The 24660-nt window shown below is 44.0% G+C and overlaps 1 protein-coding gene across 17 annotated transcripts in view; it reads left to right on the top strand.

Annotated features, from left to right (window-relative positions):
• The window catches only part of col12a1b (collagen, type XII, alpha 1b), a 151982-nt gene extending 145409 nt beyond the window's left edge, over positions 1 to 6573 (top strand). For 15 of the 17 annotated variants that reach the window (XM_080791241.1, XM_080791251.1, XM_080791244.1 and 12 more), the window contains 2 exons: positions 1830 to 2015; positions 5331 to 6573. In XM_080791241.1, the coding sequence (XP_080647367.1) occupies positions 1830 to 2015; positions 5331 to 5452 (308 nt within the window). In that variant the 3' untranslated portion in view covers positions 5453 to 6573. Of the gene's footprint in view, positions 1 to 1829; positions 2016 to 3335 lie in introns of all 17 variants that reach the window. The other 2 variants (XM_080791236.1, XM_080791242.1) reach the window with 2 other exon arrangements.
• Positions 6574 to 24660: the final 18087 nt, after the last annotated feature.

The following is a 24660-nucleotide window of genomic DNA, read 5'->3' as shown; positions in this document are numbered from 1 at the left end:
CTACTTTTGATACTTTTAGTAGTAGGATGTAAATTTACGAAGAACCACAAAAGGTTAGTGCATATGGCGACGAGAGGTTTCTGCCCGACAGCAACAATTTCAGTTACTACTGTACTGCACTTCCAGCCAGCCAGCAGGGCTAGACATTTTGTTCAGGCCTACAAGGTCAAGTTGTGGAAAGTGTGGAGGTCATAGTGAATTAGGGGGGAAGGGAGTTAGTAGCCCCAATTTGGTGGGGAAGAAGCGAATAAGCGAGGGGGGCTTGGAGGGAGGGGGGGTGGGGGGTGATGAGTCATGGTCGGAGAGTGGGGGGTGCTAGGGGCCTTCCTCCTGTTGCCTCATTCACAACACATGCTCCACAGGACACTTAAAGAGACAGACTGGGATATGAGAGTGAATGAGAGCTCGGGAAACATTCCAAGTCAGCTTTATGAATGTCTAGACATAATGGAGAGAGAGAGAGTGGGGGGGGGGGGAGGAAAAAGGGATTAGCGGAATTTATATTTTTCCCCCTTGATGTTGTTATTGAATGTTCCGAGTGTTGTGGCAGAGACAGTCACCAGCCCTCACAGTTTGTTTTTTTTTTTTTTTACTCTCTCATTCCCAACCTGGGCCCCCAAATCATTTTCCCAAACACAATTTTTATGATTTTTACGATAATATAACATATTATTTATTTAAAAAATCAAGCATCAATTAAATTTTCATGGTGATACCAGTATAGTCCCCACTGCGGGTGTTTCTTTGTCGTGTGACTCTACATGACAATATGTACATGTAAAGACAGTCTACATTGTACATATACAGTATATGTGACCAAATATGACTGAGGGACTGCCATTTGTTTTTTTTGGGGGGTTTTCTGGTCCCAGCCTTACTCATCTGCGAAGAGAAAAGCCTGGTCACAACCTAAGGCGGAGAGTGCATAGCTGGAAGTGTCGGGCTGGAACATCCGTCAGATGTATTTCCCCTGGATACAATATTTTTCGACCAATCACAACACTTGTTTCATACAAGGAGATTGTAAACAGATTGATAAGGTGTCGTCATTTCCTTTAGCGGTACTTGCGCCAAAATCCCGCTACTTCCGCCAAATTCCAGCAATGCACTCTACAGCGTAGGTCTTGCCCAGTGTGGAAAACCCCAGACCACAGAAAATCTACTGAATGTTAAAAGTTCAGGTTTTTTGGGTGCAATTGAGCTCAAAAACATTTTTTTTATGTCACAATCACTTGAAAGGTTTTACATTGGAGTTTGGGTTGTTCTCAGCACACCTCCCAAGAGAACATCACAGCGACGTATTTTTGTGTAACTGTTAGCCGATGATTTAATTTAAAGGAAATGTGACAGTGAAGAGAAACAATAATACAAAAACTTAAAAGGTTAGAGAGAAAATGGTTCACAGAGAATGGGAATCAAGCAGTGGTGATCTTAAAAAAACATATCTTACATCTCCTTAGCACAAATTATTTTTAAATCGTGGGTCAAGATGAGATGTTTATTTTCACTGTATGGAACATACGACATTTTTACGACATACGACATCCACTTAGAACAAGCTGCATCAACAAAGACATACAAATAGAGCAACATTATGCCATAAACTGTAGAGTCATCAAAGTCAGTTGTCAAATAAAAGTTTCCATAGTACATACGGTACAATAAATATTAAGAAAAAAATAATAATCTTGAAATCGGACAATTGAGAGAGACCACAGGGAACCTCCCACTATAATTCATATGAATATGGGGCTCCTTCACAGGAAATCGTTGGCGAACCACTGACCTCTCTCTCTTTCCATCTCTCTCTCTATCTTTTCTGTTCGCAGGCCCACCAGGTGAGAGCAGGACAGGCTCCTCCGGGCCCCCCGGCTCCCCTGGCCCTCGTGGGCCCGGGGGTCGCCAGGGCTTTGCTGGGCTCAGGGGCACTGCTGGCCCCCCTGGCTACTGCGACTCCTCACAGTGTGTGGGTATTCCTTACAACGGACAGGGATACAACGGGCAAGGATACGGAGGTACGTGAGCACACTCGCACACAACTAGAGTGTATCAGTGCATGAATATGATAATATCTAACTATAAATGCACCAAGTCTCTGTGTGTATGTCTGTACGTCTGCAATCTACGTAACTCGAGAACCGTTCGCCCCACCTACTTCAAAATGTGCCCGGTGTCGGTGTCGGACCCACGGTTGTCCAGAACCGCCACAAAAGTCCTCTGCCCGGGCTCTGGGCAGGGCCCGGGCTCTGGGCAGGGCCCGGGCTCTGGGCAGGGCCCCTGCCCAGGCTCCTGCGGGCACTGGCCCACCGGGCACCGCTCTAGTAATAATAATATAATAATATGAATAATAATAATGCACGCGAGCATGTAAGTGAGTACGTGAGCACACGCACGCACACAATTAGACAGTGCATCAGTGCATGAATATAATAATAATAATGATGGACAGTATTCCCTCTGTTTTTCTGTAGCACTGCTGGTAACCTAGTGGGGGTGGCTATCATTTTAGCTTCAGGTTGCAGAGCTCAAAATGTTCCAATGTATAACTACAACACCAAAAGGGAATTATAGACTTGTAAATGTACCATTGCCAGCTGCTGAATACAGAGGAAATGCTGAACAGAGAATAACGCACTGTGTAGAATTCAGTTGATTGAATTTTTCACTGCAGTACCGCCATTTTTTACATAATGTACTAATGTTTAGTTGCTATTATCAGTACTGTTCTGTACGCACACTGGACACACCACAGGTGCAATGTACTATGTGCTCTGTTTCGAGCAAAATGATAGAGAGTTGGTAACCAAATGGACCCTTATTAGAAATTTTAACTATTGAGAGTGTAAAATGAAAAGGGTCCATTTGGTTTCATTTTACGCTCTCAAGAGTTAAATTATCGTTAAACATCTGCATTATTTAATTTACAAAAAGTCCACTCAATTACATAATGTAGAATAATTGTTATTTTGTTCAATGTTTGCCTGTTATCTCTCGTAATGGTACCACATAAATACAGGTTATACAGCATGGAATTGTGGACACAATCTTATCCCACGACAACAGCATAACATAGTCTTTGATCTGAGAGGCTAAATCTCATGGTCAGTAGCTCAAATGCCAAATAAATTATGGACCTGAAAAGGGTAGAAAACCACTGTGTTTTCCGACTAAAATTTTGAACTAAAACACTACTAAAAACATTACAATGAGCCAGTGTGGATACAGCACAGTACATACGGGTGTGTGAGGAAAGCCAAACCAAACCCATCAGTTGTTGTTGTTAGGGTGTTTTTGACCTCACTGACACCTCCCCATCCCTCTCTGGCCTGTTTCAGGTTCACCATAGTAACCTCTCTAGGGTCGTCTATGCTGCTTTTCACTTTGACTTCCTGAAAAAAAAAAGAAAAAAAAACACCCACCAACCAAATATATCGTCCTGTTACTGAAACACCCGCTCTAGAGCTGTTTTCAAGGATAACCACCAAAGAAAACCCATTAACTGTGCTGAAAAACAACAACAACAGCAGCAGCAGCAGCAGCAGGATGATGATGCTGGTACTAACAAGTAGAGCGAGTAGAAACAAGTCAAAACAAACACACCGACGGGTGATTGGCAGCAACCCTAGTAGTGGCCTGTTTGCATCTTGGCGTCCAAAGAGAACAAACAGAGTGACCTTCTGCCTGGGTGGAGGAGCTAGCATGCATACCACAAGCAAACAAACATACTAACTAACACAAACCAGTGGATTTGTTAAAAAAAAAAAAAAAAAAAAAAAAAAAAAGCCGCACCGCAGCTACAAACTCCCGGCGCAAGCAAACTCCGGCTCTGTCAACCAATCAGCCACGACAAACAGCATTGTTTTTTAACGCCATTTCATTTTCTCTAGGTGATGTTTGTACATAAATAACGAATGAATTTTTGTGCCTTGTAAATGATGTTTGAAATCATGTCCACTAAAAAATAATATTGTTTAACATCTGTAGTAGTACTGTAGTAGTAGTAGTTGATGCTTGTGCCTTGCAAACAACCTCGCTGCTTGCTGAATGCCAAACACGTTGAATGCCTCTTTTTTTCTCTCCTTTTTTTTGGTTGTCGTTCCTCTTCTACTGACGTACAGTAATTGTCTAATCGGCTCAGGGCCATATGCAGTCCAACGTTTTGTACATGTGACCCTGGAGGTTTTGGTTCTATTTGGTACTTGTCACGTGTGTACAAAGTAGCAGATTTGCCACGTTATTCTCAATCCTAGTTGGACCTGCAGTTGAAAATAAGTCACTGTTCGTCGAGCGAGGAAGTATATACAGTGAATTAGCCTTAACTAATTTGGGCACACAGAGCTTTTATAAGGTTTTTAACCATAATGATTCTACTGTACCAACCATAGTTTTGGTAGGACAGGAGATAAACATATATATTTTTCCCTACCTTTCACTGTTGCTTTTCGGCTTTGTAGGGTAGTATTGCACCAGTGCCTTTTTATGACTAACTAGGGACACAATCACAATCAATAACAATCTCGAGGCTGGTGGTACCGTAGCAGAACACATACTTGAGTTTTCTTTTCATAGAGATATTTTGTGATATTTTGTAAATGAATGAGCTGCAGAAGTTATTTTAAGGGATGAGAGTCAAAGGCTTAATAATTTGCACTTTGTCACATGGCTGCCGTAAAACATAGACGTTACGTCACGTTGTTGTTTTGCGCGACGAGGACATGCATCAAATTACAAATTAGACCGCAGTGCCCTGCAAACGCAAATGTGCAAATGTAAAGAATGCACTGAACTGTTTACAAGTAATTTGCCAGTGCCGATGAGCTCAGTTCACCACCAGCAATTTTCATCACTTCAATTGTGTTACCTCGCTCATTAGGCTTGAGCCTAAGGGCCGATTCATACTCCTATTTTATCACTGTTTCGGCGCTGTAGTGCCGAAATGATTTCGGCTCGTCAGAAATTTTCAGTAGCACCGAAGAGCCGACTTTAGGACGGTACCCGCCCGCCCGAACCTCAAATGACGTCAAATTGTAGGCTCTACAGTGCCGAACCGACTTTTATTCGGCTCTAAAATAGGAGTATGAATCGGCCCTAATTCATGCTCCGTCATTACGATTGTGTCACGTGCCAAAAATAGCTGGCCTACATGCTCCTGTGAGCTTGTAGGTCAGCTATTTTTGGTGCGCGACACACAGTCGCACCACAAAGTCTAAATTGGGTTTTTGTAGAACAGACGAAAATAAATGACTTCATTATTGTTGCATGCTGAAACAAACATTGCAAAATGTGCCACCATTAATGCTCAATTGGCAAAAACCACTATCTCCGAGCAGACCCATACCAACCTGAGCCCGACACCCACGTAGTCCCAATCCCTGAGGAGGATGAGGACTCGCAAAATGAGCGCCGAAAGAGATCGCTATCAAGGAAGGCCCCCAAATGGATAGTACCATAAGATGTTCTCTTTTTATTGTTTTTCTCTCTATACCTGTGTGTTGTGGTTATATGTTCACATGTTGTCACCCTTAACCACTTGTCATGTCATTATTGGCGAAGATTTTCAATATCTTTTGTTTGTTTCTTTGTTTGTTAGTTTTTCTACATTTTCCATTTTTCGAAACTAGAGAAATCATCTACAAGCTCGGCTATTTTTGAAAATATTTGAAAGTATAAAATAGGGCTGAAGTGGTTAAGGGATTATGCACATTTGATGCAAAGTCGAAAACAAAATGGGGTTTGATACCTCGCCTTTATTTGGCAAAACCTGAATGCCTATATGTGAATATTTGTCTTTTGTTGTTGGGAGGGTAGCGATGTTTAATTTTATGTTTCTGAGGTGGAGATAAAGGGGATGAGGTGGGTGGGGAAAGGGAGTTATTTAAAGAAAAAAAACCCTGTAAAACAATGACATTGAAAACCTGTGAGCTCTCTCTCTCTTTTGTTTTCCTAGCTGTGTTTTCCAGCCTGTAACATATTTGCATCAACTAAGTGTTGAACCATGCACTATTCATGACCAAGCCAGTGATAGTATTTAGAAGAAAAGGGAAAGGTAATTTTTGTTCTCTTGTGTTGGGACATCATTAGATGAGACTTTTTTTCTTTCCCCCAACCACATTTCATTCAGTATCATAAAATCCATAACATTACCTTTTTCATATTTGTTTTGTTTTTTGCTCTGCCTAACTTAAAGATAATCTTGCTCATTCAGTGTGCCTTCTACGGAGTTTCAGTTTTCATTATTGCAGTTAGACAACCGCTTTCATTTTGTATCTTTGACTAAATATTTATCAGTTTTCCGTTATCCAGTCACAGCTGATTTTACCAAAGGTGGAATTGCATGTCTGTGGTGTATATTTAGTATGTTTGTTTTTTGTTTTGTTTTTCCGACCAGAATATAGTTGTTGTCATTGTTGTTTTTATCAATATCGGATGCAGTTGGAATCTGTGTGCAAGACTATGGACATGGTATTGCTGTTTCATGTATTTTAACTGCAGATTGTGAATCCCACAGCCTAATTTTCTTATTTATTTCTGAAAACAGAAGAGGCATTTTTCAATAAAACTACTGAAAATTTACAGCTAGTGTCGTTTTGTGTGAAATTGTGAATTTTAACCATTCGTCCTCACTGCGATAACCATGGGTTCGTGCAGTTGTGCAAAAATAGCCAATTTTTGAGTCGTTCCACGAAACCGGTAGGATTTGGACTTTTTTGTGAAAATTTTACCGAAACGGAAAAACCATCCCATCTCAGGATCACCATTAAATTAATATTTGTATATAGAATAATATATTAACAGGGTTGAAATGTTTTACTAAAGACGGCCAGTTTAGCCACTACTCTACCTGTGGTCAGTATGGTGATTAAGAGGACACCAGACCACATGGCATGCATGAGATTAAGAAATCAGATATATTGTTGAAATAACAAACATAATTTTCACAAATAATTATTTTCTATCTTTCTTCTATGTAACAGAGTTGAGCTGTTCTGATTTACGACCACATATGAGAGTATAAAACGTGTAAAATAAGGTGTGAAATAGCATGTTGTTCAGAAGACTTGTAGAATGCCAATTCCTGTTGATGTTACTAAAGGGCCAGTTAATTATTGTTATGGAGGGGAGTGTAACGGCGTTGAGTGCGACTGGGAGACGGAGCTATAATCCTATTTTAATGATTAATCATCCATTTATTCAAAAACTAAACATGACATGTGCAATAAAGCTCTACCAACCTGAGCATGAGGTCAGTCAGTGGACTGACCTCATGCTGGCCAGGGGGAGGTATAGTTTGTAATAATAATTTATGGATTTTTGTACAATTCTAAAATAGTCATATCTCAAGTCCACTTTCATCAAAGGCCATTTGGGACATGAAACAATTGACAAAATAGGGGGTGACTATACTGAAAGAAAACAAGATCATTTCTGATATGAAGATAAAATCCATGTAATTTGTACACGATATTAAAGGGAACAATCGATAAAATACACCTGAAAAGGTCAGAGGGACCACAAATACAGTACCGGTTTCGTGGAATGACTCACTTTTTGGTGTGGCAACCCTGCATACATGCAACTATTGCTGTCCAGTGTATGACTCAGGGGATGACAAATATGATAGCCATTAAGAGGGAGAGGTTTCTGCTACAGACTTGTCAATACTGGATCTGGATCCGTTTGGCAGAGAATAATATGATCACAATATTGTTGCGATCATGGCTTTATCGTCCTAGTTAAGTAATTTAGAACTGGCTTCATCCGATTAGTTCACCACTTTTTCCCTTCTTTGGATATTTTCCTTCTGAATCATTCTCATGAACATGAAGTGTAATTACCTAAATAAGACCCAATAATCTGCTGTAAACTACAAACATCAATCCACAATCTTAAAACTATGTGGAGAAAACTAAATGTTCTCTGCCTGTGTGACTCATTTGTAGCTAATCTTATGGTTGCTATAAGAAACAAATAGGTGGCAACATCATGCCTTTTCAAACTTCTATTTCTGAAATCCAGTGGTGGATTCATTTGAAAACACAATCCAGTACGTACATTACAAATGCATTGCAAGTGTACAGTAGCTGGTTTTGAGTGCTAGACACATCTTCAATGTAGCCTACATTTAGAGACCAACATTAATTGTACCAAGTGTAGTCAATACCCTCTTTGTGTGAGAGATATGTGGGAATAACTTAACTAAAGACATGCTGTTGAATGATACTTTCACAGTGCAATTTGCCCCTCTTGAACCTGGATTCAAATGCATTTGGACTGCAGCTACAATATATTTTATTGATTCAAGACTAAACAATGGATTCAGCTTTCCCTGACATGTTTTGCAGAAAGGAGCACAATGAACATGATCTCGGCAATTGAGCTTGAAAGAAAAATTTACATTGTTATATTTTTTCATCAGCTGTGATCTAATTGTAAAGGGATGGGCTAGCCGCTAGTCGGTCGAATGGCCTTGTTCTGAGAATCACTCTTATCAACAGCTTTGAAGTCCCTCCCCCGGATCTTGAACAAGAATGCAGAATAAAATGCAATCATCCCCATAAACACACACACACACACACACACACACACACACACACACACACACACACACACACACACCATATCCTTGCACGATGGAATGTTTCAGGCCATTTCTTGGTTCGTGCCCCTGATGATTGAAGCTATGAAACGCCCTCTGCTTGAACTTGGTGAACGAAACAAATAGATCAAAGACACTTCAAAAGCTGTAAATGCTATCTCAAACCTTTTAATCTCACTTTAAGAACCATGCACTGCTCTAAATGCTATAACTAGGGTGACCAGATGTCTCTAGCTCTTTGCGTGGGACAGTCCCTCATTTCCAAGACTTTTCAAGCGTCATACAAATTGAGACCCTGTCCCACATGACTGGCAGGCATCAGTGTTCAAATGCCCTAATAGTTAGACCCCTAAAAGTTGGCCTTCTGTTGTAAAGCTCTCTCATTGACTCTTCCTGCAAGATGTGTTTTATACTTACTTATCCCCATTACGCCGGCTGGCGCATAGGGCAGCAACAAAGTTCCTCCACTTGCTTCTTGCGTCTTTGGCCATCTTCTCTATGGTCCACCAGCTCTGATGTTGTAGCTGGAGCTCCTTCTCGATCGTCCTACGCCATGTCGTTTTGGGCCTGCCTTTCTTTCTCTTTCCTTCTGGGGTCCAGTGTAATGCGACTCTTGGGATTGCATTGATGTCCATTCTGAGCACATGGCCAATCCAGGTCCACCTGCGTTTGTTGATTATGCTGTGCATGTTGTCTTGTTGGGTGATGTTGAGGAGGTTATTGTTTGAGATGGTCTTGGGCCAGAATATGTGCAGGATCTTTCGCAGGCATGATGTGTGGAAGGTGGATAGTTTATGGATGTCATTTTCTGTTGTTTTCCAGCATTCTGCGCCGTACAGTAGTGTTGAGAGTACGCAGCTTTGGTAGATCTGGAGTTTTGTTTTTGTGCTGTATTGCTTTGATTTCCAGATTTGCTTGAGTCTTATGAAGGTTGTGTATGCTTTGTTGATCCGGTTTTGAATGTCTTTACTAGCTCCCCCATTGTGGTGAATGATGCTTCCAAGGTATGTGAAGTTATTTGTATTCTCCAATACCTGCTCCTCTATTGTTATGTGTTGGTGTACTGGTGTTAATGGGCATGATTTTGGTTTTATTGATGTTAACGATCAGTCCGACTTGTTGGCCATAGTGCTGGAGTCTGTCTGTTTTTTCCTGAATATGTGTGTGTGTGTATGTGACATAAGGGCGAGGTCATCCGCAAAGTCAAGGTCTTCAATGGTGGAATGCAAGGTCCATCGTATCCCTCTTGCCTTGTGTTTTTAAGCCTGTTAAAATAGCATAAAATCAAAATCTGAGACACCAGAGGAGTTTATAAATGATAGCCAATAGGCCTATGGTCGAATATGACATCAAGTACTCCAGTATTGCTTGTGTGGGATTGGGGGACGGGGTCCCCCAATCCCACACAAGCGGTACTTCCGTCCCTCAAATGAACAGTTTGGATCTGGTCACAGAGCTGTTGTCAATTCTGTTCACGACAACATGACAAGTAGCATATAGATTATAGGGATGGATATATTTCATACATTTCATGAACACATTAATTTCCATCACATGCAGTATAGAAAATGGCCTGGTAAAATCAGCATGATCATGACAAGGCGTGCAGGAGTTTCACACTGAGTAAATCCTAATGGTTGCAAAGTGCATGACCCTGTGTGGGCCAGTGAGTCGTCTCGTCTGGGAGTTGCAGCCAGCCAGAGACATTTGCGAGCCAGATATCTTGGACAGTGTCTGTGAGACAGTGAAGAGCTCAGCAAACTGCACTTCAGCTCTGACCTTGCGTGCCTACCTTCAGCCAACACCTGGTCACGAAGCCTCGTTCGTCAGTGAGTCAGGGCAGTCTTTGATTAATGGCTCACCGCTGCTTCATAAATTCTGATTCACTCAAAGTATGTTTTGAAAGTCACAGTGATTTCGCTCAAATCACAATTTAATTGCCGTACGGTACATAGTAGCGGGAGTGTCAAACTTGGATGCATATGAGACAAAGGGATTACGCACGATCCATCCGTATACTTGTTGTGTAATCACGTCACAGGGTTATTGCCGAGTGCATAAAGGGAGATGGTAATGTGTCGGTGCAGACCATAAAGGGAGAAGGATGATAGTAACTTTCACTGCAGTGTTGTAGACCATAGTGTTTATGTGTTGCCCGTTAAGTGCAATAGAAACTCATCTTCAGTCTGGATTTTCTTTAGGTAGTACTTAGCAGAGCTATAAACTCACTGAGTCTTGCTGTGTCCAGGCATGACCTCATGGAAAGAGTCAGGAGAGGTCTGGCATGTTGTGGGTCTGTGGAGAGGTGTTGCAGCTACTCTGCAGTATACTGATGTGCACAGTGTCTGACAGTAAGCTGAGCTACAGTAAGTTAACTAGACGCTGGACTACTGTACAAAGACTACTAGTGAAATGTGCCACTCTGCACTGCACTGTCCTGTAAAGTCAAAGCACAAAACACCCTAGTCCAGAATAGACCCATTTTTTACTTACTGTATCTTCATATAATTGGTTTAACATTCAATATAAGAGGGCACCATTTCTGTCTAGTCTGAAGAGCACTGCGGACAGTTCAGAAACCTGCCTACCAGCGACATGGTGACCAGGTTTGGTCATTTCAAACTATATATTTCAAACTTTCTTTGTAATTATTATTGTCTAGTAATGGCTTCTAAATTATTTCAGAATGCGAACTTTCCAGGATGAGAGAGGCTGTCGTTTCTATTAGCTTTGGAATCCCCATCATCAATGATGTCATTTGGAAATAATGTATTTTTTATTTGTTTTTTTTACCCCCTTTTATCCCAAGTTTAGTCATGCCAATTGATTCCTCCCTCCACATTTTGTGTTGTCAGTCCTGCCAGTGAGGAGCCCACTCCGGGAGGATGTTGTAGAGCCTTCCTGTTAAGTTCCGCTTCAATTTCAAACTCATTCTCACGTACAAATGTCAAAACACCCTGGCTCCACAGTACCTCAGGCCTCCTCCATAAACCTACTCTGACACGGAACCTGCCATCCACAAACTTGGACCTCTTCCCCAAAACAAACAAGCAAACTTTGGGGGACATACTGTAACGTCCAGTGTGGCAGCCACCACCCTGTGGAACTCGATTTCCCATGAGGCTTCGTACACACATAAAGAACTGTGCTCTGCCTGTGTTTCATGGCCGCCCAAATGCTTTTCCAATAGAAGTCACATGGTTTGACCCAACACTTGTGTTTGATTGCCCCCCTCCCCCCATCACACACAACTGTTTGGTCAAACCACTTAAACCACACTGAGCTGTGCTGAGCTGTTGTGCACGTCTAGCGTTTCTATCTGGCCACTGTGCAACATTGTCATGGACATATATAACATGATAGGGCTTAAATGGTTACATTTTTACAAGATATTTGCAAGAAGCCCTCGACTCCAGCGAGAGAATGCAACTTTATTTTATAAGACGGAGCCTTCCACTGGAATCCATGAGTAATACTAAAGGCAATAAGTGTAATCACATGGAGACTCAATAAAACTAGAGCTAATGATTTATACTGTGTATAAAGATAGAGTCATGAATTTGACCGTGACTGGAGTGTACAGGAAGGGTTACACCACCATCTGAAAAAACTGAAACCTGCTTTAACAGAATGATTTCTGGCATGGAAGTGAAGCACGCCAGGGTTCACTATTAAACTTATGAAGCATCTCAAGACCTGTACTTACAAATTGATTTTGTTTATTACAGTTATAGTGTGATTTGTTTAATTTTTTTCTAAAAAAAACTTTCACCCTGGCATCCCCATTTTGGGCCTGTCATTAGGCAAATATTTCCAACATTTCTCAGAAATGTAAAATTGTGTTTCTCTGGAAATAATATAATTGGATGGAAAGCAGGCTTTATGCTCCTACCACCATAACCCTTATCTTTCTGCTAATTACACAACCTTTGTATTATTTATTATTTATTTTTATGTGTACTATTAAGACTCAGATAATGTAACAAACGCAAAAGTTTTATAATATTTGCACCCACTTAATCATAAAGAAGGTAGGCTATATAGTTGAGTCACAGCTAGAGTTCAAACATAATATGCCGCAAAATAAGGACTGGCTTCCGATATGGAACAAAACATTAGTGATACTAACACGAGATGCAAGTGTAAAACATGTCCAAACGTTTGCCAAAGAGATTAGGGGAAAATCCATGTCCACTGTAGCATTTACCCCCGCAGTAAATCATATAGTACACTGTAATAAATGCTTTAAGGTCATTAAACAGGTATACTGTGTTAAAACTATGACTCACAAAACCCCTTCGGTCTCTGTGTTGTGCCTTTGACACAATGAGTGTGTGGTTATGCGTGCGTGCGTGCATGCGTGTGTACATGTGTGTTCCTGTGTGGCTGTCCATCTGTGTGTCTTGTGTGCACGTGTGGGCCTGTCTGTGTCCAAATTTGTTTCCATATCCACATACATTGCACGACACATATTGTAAAAACGTGTCTTTTATGAACTATGTTACAGAGTTGCGCTGGATCCTTCACAGCACGCATGACTCCGACTGTCTGTGAACCTCGGTGGTACGAAACGGCGTCTCAGTATCCCCGCCAACAAAAACCATGAAGGTCCACGCCCTTTAACCTGTTCACGTCCACGGTTTCACACAGCTGTAGTGATTTGCTGGACACCTGGGTGGATTATTTATTTTTTCCTGTGCCAGAGCAGCTACTATTAATGTAGCTCTTTTAAGTATAAAGTGTTAGCACTCTACACAAGTCCAAGCATTCTAGAATTCTAAAAAGTCAGCCTCTCATAAATGTGTGAGATGAGTTAAGTGAGAACAGAGGAGGACAACATCATGACATACACTCGATGAGAGCGCTGGCATGCTCTCAGACTCTGGTTGTTTGTAAATTGAGAGGGCTGTGCTCCCAGAGCACTCAGTCAGTGGTTCAGAGCACTTAGTCAGTGGTTCAGCGCATTCAGTCAGTGGTATATAGCACTCAGTCAGTGGTCTATACTATAGCACTCAGTCAGTGGTCTATAGCACTCAGTCAGTGGGTCAGAGCATTCAGTCAGTGGTCTATAGCACTCCGTCAGTGGTTCAGAGCACTCAGTCAGTGGTTCAGAGCATTCAGTCAGTGGTTCAGAGCACTGAATCACTATGATTGCATAAGACATCGGAGTAGCAATAATCAGACACTCCATTGCAAATGGCAAGTTTACACAGTGCGACTGAGTCATGTAATCCAATGAAAGTTCGATGAGTTTCTCCAAAAATGATCTGCTCTCGAAAGGACTGGACTGGAGTATTCCATGAGGCATAGCCTAGTAACATGTTGTCATAGTCGGGCAGAAACCTTGTATCTCCATATTTTTATTTTTATTTGTTTTGTAAATGAATGAAAAGACTAAATAATAATAACTACATTGGTTCCACTCAATCCACTGGAACACAGATTGTTGTTTCCATTTAATGAAAAGTACAGTACGTTCTGGAAGTTTGGAACTACAAAGTTCCCACCTGACAGTGATGATATTCTCTCACCATTTTAGTAAATCCTTCTCTAACTCTTTTAGGTTTGGAACTACGTACTGTACATGAAGCACATGGTAGAAAATCATACATTGGCAACAGAGGCGTTTTGGTGGAGTCTGTGCCAATGCCCCACACCCAGGGACTTGCACACATACATAGACATCAAACCCTCTCCAGACCATGAACGCAGCATTTACTATGGTGAAAGAAGTGCAAATGCCTTTTTCAGAACTCCCCTGAACTTGAACGCATAATGCTGAAAGAATTTGTCCTTTGTCTAGAAAATAAATCCATGTCGTACACCGCATCTTCTCCAGTAGCTAAATAGTACGGGGTCGTGCCCCGAAAATAGCTGATCTACAAGCTCTAAATGCATCTCAGTGTGACGCGTTGTGAGCTTGCAGATCCGTTATTTTTGCAAAATGTGCCCTTTTACATACTTTTACGTTTTCTATAGGTCACATGGATTTCACCCGGTGAAAAGTAGCCACAACAGCTGAAAATAACATGCTGCGTAGAGGTTTTATTGAGACATTGATTAATACTACCAGCTAATACGTAGACATAGCAACCACATTTGCCACACCAAAGCCTGGACATCATTCAGTCAGTGGTGTGACACTTCACCATGGAAGAATGAGTTGTTACCTTCTGCATTTGAATTCCAGTGCTGCTCCAACTGGCATGATCTGCTGGGTCATTATGGGCTACTGGGAATGGTGGATTAATTAATCAAACTCTACTTAATGACTGTCTGAGTTATAGGACTCCACCCAAAAGCAATATTATTTCTTCATTCGTGTGTGTGTTATGACTGATTAGGAGTTAATAACCAACTCCTGTGCTAAATGAGCCACGGTAAGCATCGCCGCTCCTCCGAGAAGAAGCCAGCCGACCTGGTGAAGTGATTTGAAAAGTGTGGAAGAGAAAGGGGGAAGACGGTCTCCAAGCAAACGAGTCTGGTGCCATTTGGTTATAATGAGCTGAGACTTATTTCAGTGTCTGAGAATTTTAGTAATGGTGATGGTGACCCACAGCACACATTTGACACATACCTATTGCATGTCGTCTGTTTCGGGTGGAAACCTCATAATGTTCCAAATTTTGTACTTTTCAGGATTCAAATTAAAAAAAAGTAGCAGACCCACAAGCTTTTTCAAGCTTGTAGCCTATAGCTGCTACTTTTGATGCTTTTGTGTGACACTGTAGTATGATCTAGTAGGGGGAAATAATGTAATAATAAATAAATATATCATACCTGTGTGAAGTGAGTGGCACTCTTATCATATACATCATCATGATATAAACTTTAAACTATGCCTATTTGCTCAGACACTATGACGTACAAATCTCCATTCATTGTCAATGGGAATTGAATGTTTGTGTAGGACAAAGTTTGTGAACATACTGGTACACTAAATATAGGAGGGGTAGCGCCCCTCAAAAAAACAACACAAAAGGTTACAATATGCAGATAAGAGGTTTCTGCCCATCCATGTCTGCGTTAACCTGACGCTGCCAGATCCAAGAAGCTTGCTACACAAGTTTGTTTCACAGCTTATTGGGATCTGGGATCTCGGGAGGCAATTCGATGACGGGGCTGTTTATTTTTTTCAAGATACTTGGTAGATGATTGGATGGGACCGTCTGTCTATCACCGTGTGGGCGTGCAAACACAACCAATCATATTGACGTGTCTATATAGCTTCACATCCGGTTTCGCACATATCCCGCCCTTAGCTCACGCTGATTGGTTCGGTACGGAACGGATTGGTGTTAGCTCAACTCCCTGAGAGATCCCAGATGGTTGCGGTGTTGGGGAACATGGTTACCCAATACCGCCCCCAGCTGGCAAAGTCAGGTTATGTCTGCGTGCCTCTGTCCTGGTTCCTGGTTTTCCCCAATGCAGAATTCCCATAAATCTTGAAACATAAATATACTAAAACTGACACTCCAAACAAACTCGAAGCATTTTTAATAAAATTTAATTTTAATTCAACTGTACTGGACTGCAATTTGAGTATACTTCAGTCGTGCTTAATTCACCAATGCTCATATTCATATCTCTGCTGTCGGAAAGAAACCACCTAACTCCAAAATGTAAAATTTTCAGGAAATTAAAAATATATTTTTTTTCGGAAATTGAGAAAACCTTATAATTTGAAAACAAAGCAATACTGCCTCATCAAAGTTGGTGATGTGACTTTATATATTGGCAATTACTTAGTTAAGAGGTTTTGTCCAAAGTGTTTTTTATTACTTTCCATTGGTTCATAATAACTCCCTCTCTCTCTCTCTCTCTCTCGGATGTGCATTATTATGTATAAATATTTTTTGTAACTATTATTGAATATAATTAAGTGGATTCTTCTTCTACTTCTTCTTCTTGTGGCTATATTTATTATTATTATTATTATTATTATTATTATTATTATTATTATTATTATTATTATTATTATTGTTATTATTAATAATAATAATACCGGTATGTACCTTTAGTTCAGGCTAGCCTCCCTAGCCTGGGGCCGGGACGGGAATGGGATTTGTCAGGGATCCTTGGAACAGAGGGAAAGGGTGTAACGATGGTGAGGAAGGCACTGGTCACATTTCTATATACCACAAACCTGAGTAGTAGGATATAGACAGCACTAGGGAATTTACATGATGTTACATACTCTTGTACAGTAGGTGGCGGTATGCACCTCTATGTTGGTTGCGATCTGCCAAAAACTCAGAGAAGAAGAAGAAGAAGTAGCCTGGGGCCGAGGCTTTACCCGGCATGCATTGCAGTGTTGTTGTTTTTGTTGACTGTTGAATCGACGGCAGACGGCAGAAGACAAGACTGCCCAACAGAGAAATTCAGTTGAAAGGTCAGTGTATTTTTATATCCGATATCTACCGTGTGTAGTGTAATTGCACGTGTTAGAATCGTTTTGATCTTTATAGACGTTATCTGTGTATGTTTCCCTCTAGCTACCTAGCCTAGCTACCTGGGTAATCTATTGTTTGGACGGGGGGATACTGGGATAGGGTTAGCAAACGTATAACTCATGCTATTTTAACAGGCTCTTTTTTGTAACTTCTTATTGTGTTGATAAGTCCTTAAACACAATTATTCGAATTAGATAAGATTTGATACGTTGCTTGTGTAGGCTACATAAACAGCATTTAGCTGTAAATCACATTTTTTGTCATTCTTTGTTTCAGAACTTCTCCTATGGTACAGCATGGAAATGTGGGGTCTGCAAGGCTAAATCTTCGTCAAATGTCTGTCTTGCAAATGTAAAAAATATCACATAGTAGGCTAATGTTTAAAACAGACTTTTTTTGTTATTCTATTATAGGTGCAGATGCAGTGACCAACATGAGCATGCCATGCAGGTACGTTCTGAGCCATTTCTTTTACTCTTCTCTCTGTTCTTGTCTCCTCTAAAGGAACTCACAAAAACTGCCCTGTCTCTGCTCTGTCTGAACAGTTATTTGGTGGGAACCACTGAATTAAGTAATTACTTTTTGAAACAACTGAACGTTTTTTTACTGAAAACAAATTTCAATTTTGTATCTTTGTCTTTTCCTGTCTCTAAACAGTCTAAAGTCTCTAAAGTAAGTAGGCCTACTTACAACTACAATGTGTTCTTTTATGTATATTAAAGCTCATAACGTGCAAAGCACAGAGTTAACTGTCAACTAAGCTGTAAAGAGGGATGTGTTGTGTGATGATTTTAGCCCAATTCATCCCCGCTCAAAAGGCTTTTGCTAGGCCACAATTGCAAATAAAGATTTGTCTAATTACAACACATTTTGATTTAGTCATTTTGTTGTTTTATTCTAAGCCTGATTTTTACACTTGGTTGCATGCTGAAAATAGCTGGTCTACAAGCTCGCAGCACATTGTGTGCTTGTAGATCTTCTGTTTTCATCAAATTGATTTTATGTACATACAATGTTTACCATTTTGTTGTTACTGTGATTTCAGACACAGGACTTGGATCTGTTGGGCGTACAAACGGTAAGAACATTTCTACCACTGAATTAAGGTTGCATGCTACAAGCTCTCTTGCCTCAAGTTTGCTGTTACATTTGAAAGAAATTTGACTTGAATTTGATTTCATTTTACAGACAAGGTGACATGCTGTACAGAGCTGAGACATCGTTCTTTAATTTAAGGTAATTGTTCATTTTCATTTTACCAAGGACAGAAAATTGGCACCCAACAATGTGTAACTGTGTACCATTGTTACCATCATAACATTTTAAATGACTGAGGTGTATTATGATGAGTACTGTGGCACTCTGTGCCACACTATGAGCTTGTAGATCTGCTATTTTTGAGTGGGCTTCTGTGAGTGGGCGTTTCAAACAAAAGCTTGCACCTAGCCTGCATTACGCTTGTTCTGACATTGTGACAGCTAGGGACAGTTTTGCACTTCACGGTGTCTTCAAATCTATATTATGCATCAAAAACGGACCAAAACATGGACCATCACATCCTATACAGCTCTTTAGCTAAAATACTTCACCAAATGTGGCCCACGTACGGCTCTTATAGGGTGACCAGATCCAAACTGTTCGTTTGAGGGACAGAAGTATCGCTTGTGTGGGGGACAGGGGGATGGGACGGGGTTAGCAACGTATTACTTAAATTGCTATTAAATGCCTTGATGTCATATTCGACCATAGGCCTATAATATTGCCTATCATTTTGTTATTAAACCCCTCTAGCGTCTCACATTGTGTTTTTAAATGGTATTTTTCTCGTCATGGGTGGTAAGGCCAACTTGATATAGCCTAGGGGATATTTCTCATGTTATTTTAACAAGCTTAAAACACATCTTGGAGGAAAAGAGACAACGAGAGAACTACAACAGAACGCTAACTATTAGGGGACTGTCCTACGGAACGGGGGACATCTGGTCACCCTAACGGCTCCACTTTTTGGCCAGCCCTGTTGTATAGTGCACGATGAAGTCATGGAGGAAGCCCAGTGTGAGACATACAGTACACAACATCCTGCCATGGAGCCTGCAGTAGCTACTGAATCATGTGAAGTCATACAAATCTATCCAGCCAGACCAGATGGATGCTGTGTGGCAGACAGCACATATAGTATTACAGCCTGAGTTATACTTGTTGTCTAAAGTGCCTCTCTCGAAGAGAGTCATATGGGTCCGAGACACTTGGTGGCGCTGGAGCACAGAACAAAACATAAACTCACGAGCTAATTTATTGGTTCGTGGAGCTGTCACTCAAGGCGGCGCCTCCGGTCCTGACCCGCAGGTATAAAACCGGTGGGCGTACACGCCGAGTCATTCCTACATTTTTCTGCGCTTGGATGCACACAGCACAACGAGTACACCAAAGTTCACACCGGCTGTTGAAGTTGTATTTTCCCGAAAGACGGACGAGTCTAAAACCGACTTGTACCGCGGGGATTCGCAGCCACAAGAAGGTGTTTTTCTCTCTACGAGCTACTAAGCAGATAAGTCAAATAAGACTCATAACACAAGTGAGCCTGCCCGGCGGCTTGTTGTTCTGTCTTCCCTCTCATTACCCTCTAGCTAGCGTTGTTAGCTGTCAGCTAGCTCCGTTAGCCTGTCTGTGGTTTAGCTTCAGCGTTGCTGCCGCCTCTTTTCTCCACGGCTAGCCTCTCGTTAGTCGCTGACTAATCTGAGTCCTAGCCGCAGCCCGCAGCCTCGCTTCTACACCTCTCGGTGACGGCGGGCATACCGGTACGTTACGGCCATACCACCCTGAACACGCCCGATCTCGGAAGCTAAGCAGGGTCCGGCCTGGTTAGTACTTGGATGGGAGACCGCCTGGGAATATCAGGCGCTGTAAGCGTCTACATCTACCGCAGGCTAGACGGGCCGCATTCTCAACCCTTCCCCACTCTCTCTCAACCCTTCCCCGCATTGGGGACAAGAAAAGGGTCTCCCTGGCTCCCTCCATTACACGGTGGGCCAGCAACAACACGTGGGGTAGCCTTCAGCCGTTGACTGAAGGCTAACCACTGTGTGTGTTCCGCTTCACGTTACCCTCTATAGTAGGGGAGTTAAGTGAGAAAAATATTTTTATTTAGTAGTGGTGCTAAATAAATAATATATATATATATATATATATATATATATATATATATATATATATATATATATTTTTTTTTTTTATATCTTAAAATGAAATAAAAAAAGGGGTTTGAGAATAAGACAAGGAACAAGCCATCTCCACCATGGCTACAGATGGCCACGATGATGGACCCCTTCCAAGGCTCTGTTTCAACAGGGTTTGTAACAACCTCTTGACTAAAGAAGTTTCCACTTGGGCTACTGATTCTTCCTCAGACTACAACCAATACCCAAGAGGGCCTGCGGGGGTGGCGACAGCCCTCCCCAATTCCCAGTGGTGCACCACGAGTCCTACTCTTCTACTCCACCGCCACTTTTCTTTTTATCCTGTTTTGTGAGTTACAGACAGCTTTTCCTCACAACAATTTTGTTATAGTATATATTATTATTATATAATGATATTATATTATAACTTAAAAGTGAAGTGCTTCTACAATGTCTTGGACTGCTGGTTCCTTCTTCAAGCTACACCAACACCCAAGATGGCCTGCGGGGGTGATAAAGGCCGCCAACAACAAGCTCCACACGCTCTTCACCGCACTGGTAAACAGACCTGTGGAGCCAGACCCAAGACATCAGCCAGGCCTCGCCGGCTTGCTCTGGGTGCTGCTCTCCCTCCAGCGGGATCTAGTCAGCCCACCACCTCGTCCTCTCTCTTCAGACCCCTCAACCTCGACGCGTCTCAGAGACACCGTGACGAGTCCTTCCTGGGCTCCTCCCCTGCCGGGAAGGCGGCTCGGACCGCCAACAACAAGCTCCACATGCTCTTCACCTCACTGGTAAACAGGCCTTGGAGCCAGACCCAAGACATCAGCCAGGCCTCGCCGGCTTGCTCTGGGTGCTGCTCTCCCTCCAGCGGGAGGCCTCCACCGACACTGCTACTACTTCACGCAGCGGCCGAAGGCACGAGTCTCACTCGACGTGACGACTCTCAACAACCGACTGCTTCCCTCAACATTACAGGTATGTACATTGTGAAGCTAGGTTTGTTTAGCTGTTTAGCTAACCTTTTCGAGGTCGGGAGTAGCAACCTCATTGGATGGCCGACGCCACCCTAGAATGTTTAGCATTCCAGTTAGGCTGTTTTCAAGGTGCCACACCAACTCGTCTATGACATAGCCATAGCATCGGAGCTACTTCGGCTATTGTCTCACGCTGCTCTCATACGGTCACTGAATGCCTCACGTTGCTGTCCAACAGCCAACGTGACGGCTGCCAGGATTACGACCGGCACAGCGTCTTTGGAGGGGCCGATCGGACCCTGCAACTCCGTCTCCAGGAGGAGCGTGCTCAGACGCTTTCCCATGCCTTGGGCCCCGTCCAGGGTGTAGCAGCCCCAGACTGCACACCGGGACCGCTCCCCAAAGAAAGGCAAAAGCTCTTGACACAGATCCCCACCATGGGTGGGTCTGTGGCCAAGCTGCACAGTATGTACACGATAAAAATCACTGTCGGGGGACCACCGCTTCCCCTGTCCCAGGTTTTTCAGAGCACATTACACGGCTAGCTGGAAGGAGCCCATGACTCTCCCGGCTACCCCGCGACGCTCTCAATGCTTCAGAGCTCCCTTCTTCAGGAGAGGGGCCACGGCCCTACTCCTGAACAGTTGGCTAGAGTTCGTCTCCTACATGAGAAAATTGTGACCTTCACGTACTGACTCACCGACCTGACCGGCCTTATGGCCACCGCTTCCATCACCTCAGAGCATGCTAGGTGGCTGGAAGCCTCACCTGGTCTGGATCCCGTTGCCCAGAGAGAGTTTTCCGAGGGTGCTATCATCCCCGGAGGCCTCTTCAGAGGCGCACTCGAGAGGATCACCCTCAACGTGGAGGTGCAGCGTCCAGGCTGCGAGGCCCTGACCAGCAGCCGAAGTAACACACTCCCTACCCTCCCCCCATGCGCCGGGCCCAGCACCGGACGTAGCAGTCTCGGACTGCACGTCCAGTCCGCCCGCAATGCGCTTCTGGACCATGGCACAGGTGGGCGTCCTGGGCGTCCCTGTAGCCAGGTCCCTCGATATTGTTTGCACAAGTACAGCATTTTTTGTCTGTAGTACAGGCTATGCCACAATACAAAAAGACAACAAAACAATATCCACGGAGGGGGGGACATGAACCCACTGCCACGGGGGCCCCATGGGCCCCCCCCCCGACGCAGTGGGGCAGGGCATAAGGTCAGTGGCGTACCAAAACGCCACTGGGGAGACGGGTCATGCCCAATTTTCTCCGACATGCTAGGGAACACTACCCCCAGGCGGGGCGTGCCTCCCATAGCCGGAGAGAACCCACTAGCCAAGCACCTGGCACAGTGGGAGTGGTGCGGAGCATCCCCGTGGATCCTCAACACCATAGCGAAGGGCTACAGACTCCAGTTCGCAGAACACCCCCAGCGTTTTCAGAGGTCATCTTCACCAACGCCGGGGGTCCGGAGGGTCTGATTCTCCAACAGGAGATAGCTTCCTTGCTGGAGGAGGATGCCGTCAGAGAGGTACCCTTGGCCCAGCGTCGCAGCGGGCTCTACTCCCGCTACTTTCTGGTCAAGAAAAAGGGGGGGGGGGGTCTACGTCCCATCCTGGACCTGCGGATACTCAACAGGCACCTCAAGTCTTTTCAGTTCAAGATGCTGACGGCCGAGTCTCTGGTGCGCTCCATACGCCCAGGCGACTGGCTCACATCCATAGATCTAAAAGACGCCTATTTCCACATCCCTATTTACCCACCTCACAGGAAGTTCCTGCGGTTTGGGTTCCAAGAAAAGGCTTATGAGTACACGGTCCTTCCATTCGGGATGTCCCTCAGTCCCAGAGTGTTCCGTCCGCTGTACGGAGGCCGCTCTGGCACCCCTGAGACTTCTGAGTCTATGGGTGTCCAGTTGCATAGACGGCTGTCTCCTATGTTCGGATTCAGCAGAGGAGGCCGCGAGGAACACGACTCGGGTCGTGTCCCATGCGACCTCACTGGGTTTCAGGATAAACCTAGCCAAGAGCATGCCTACCCAATCCACGGATTTCATGGGCATCACTCTGGACTCTGTCTCCTACAGGGCTCCGCTGAGTCGGGACAGGGTCAACGACCTCCTGAAGTGCGTGACCATGTGCAAGACAGTCCGCACACTTCCACTGGGTACGTGTCTACGGATGGCCGGACTCATGGCCTCGGCCATCTCTCTGGTAGGTCTGGACAGACTCCATATGAGGCCTTTTCAGCGTTGGCTGAAATCCCTCTTCCACCCTTGCCCCAAGGACCTAGACCTATGGGTCTGGCCCGTGAGAGGCTAATGCTGACTGAGGCCGGTTTCCCTCCGAATGTTGTCGCAACGATTCAGAAGGCCAGAGCCCAGTCGACAATGACCCGCTACGAAACAGCCTGGGGTGTGTTCGAGCAGTGGTGCTCAGAACGACCTAACCAGGTTATCCCATTCCAAGCTTCAGTAGTTTACGCCCTGACATTCCTGCAGGAGTTCCTAGACAGAGGTCTAGGCCTCTCCTCAGTGAGAACCCACTTAGCAGCCATCTCGGCCTGCCAAATGGGCATTAACGACCAGACAGTATGGAGACATCCGCTGGCAAAACGGTTTGTGAAGGGCGTACGCAGGGTACACAGGGTCGACAGACCCCTGGTCCCCTCTTGGGCTCTGTCTCTAGTCCTCAGGGCTCTAAACAATGAGCCCTTCGAGCCACTGCAGACGGCTGACCTGAGATGTCTCACACTAAAGCCAGCCCTCCTGGTCGCCCTGACGTCCGCTAAGAGGGTCAGCGATCTACACGCACTTTCGACCAGAGTGACAGTGTCCTCGAACTGCACTCTAGCTCTGTAATGGTGGTCGAACAGAGGTGTTCTGACGGAGGGGGTCCCGAGGGGTCTCCCCACAGTCAGGAGGTTGGTCACCGCCGACGCCAGCCTCTCCGTTTGGGGCGCCACCCACGACGGGAGGATGGCCAGGGCCGTGTGGGATGCCGCATTACGCTCCTCCCACATCGACTACTTGGAACTACTGGCAGTGTTCCTGGCACTCCGAGAATTCGAACAATTCCTCAGAGGTCACCACGTCCTGGTTCGTTTCCGAAAACACCACGACGGTTTGTTACATCGACAGGCAGGGGGGACTTCGGTCCTCTCGCCTGTGTTCTCTGTTTTATGCGTTCCCCCGTTGGAACTGATTCCGCATGTCCTAGCCAGGGTGCGGGATCAGGGATCAGAGCTGCTACTAGTAGCTCCAGCCTGGGGATCTTGGAGACAGGACATAGTCCCTCTCCTGTTCAAAGAACCATGGCAGCTTCCTCTGTGGAGGGACCTGCTGACCCAGGCCGGAGGAGAGATCTTTCACCCACGTCCTCAGGACCTAGATCTCTGGGTTTGGCCCGTGAAGGGGCGTCGCTAGAAGCGATTGGCCTGCCTCCGAATGTCGTAGAGACGATCCT

Source organism: Protomyctophum bolini, assembly GCF_963924005.1.
Source record: "Protomyctophum bolini genome assembly, chromosome: 19".
Lineage (NCBI taxonomy): Eukaryota > Metazoa > Chordata > Actinopteri > Myctophiformes > Myctophidae > Protomyctophum > Protomyctophum bolini.
This window is presented reverse-complemented; position numbering and strand designations above follow the sequence as displayed.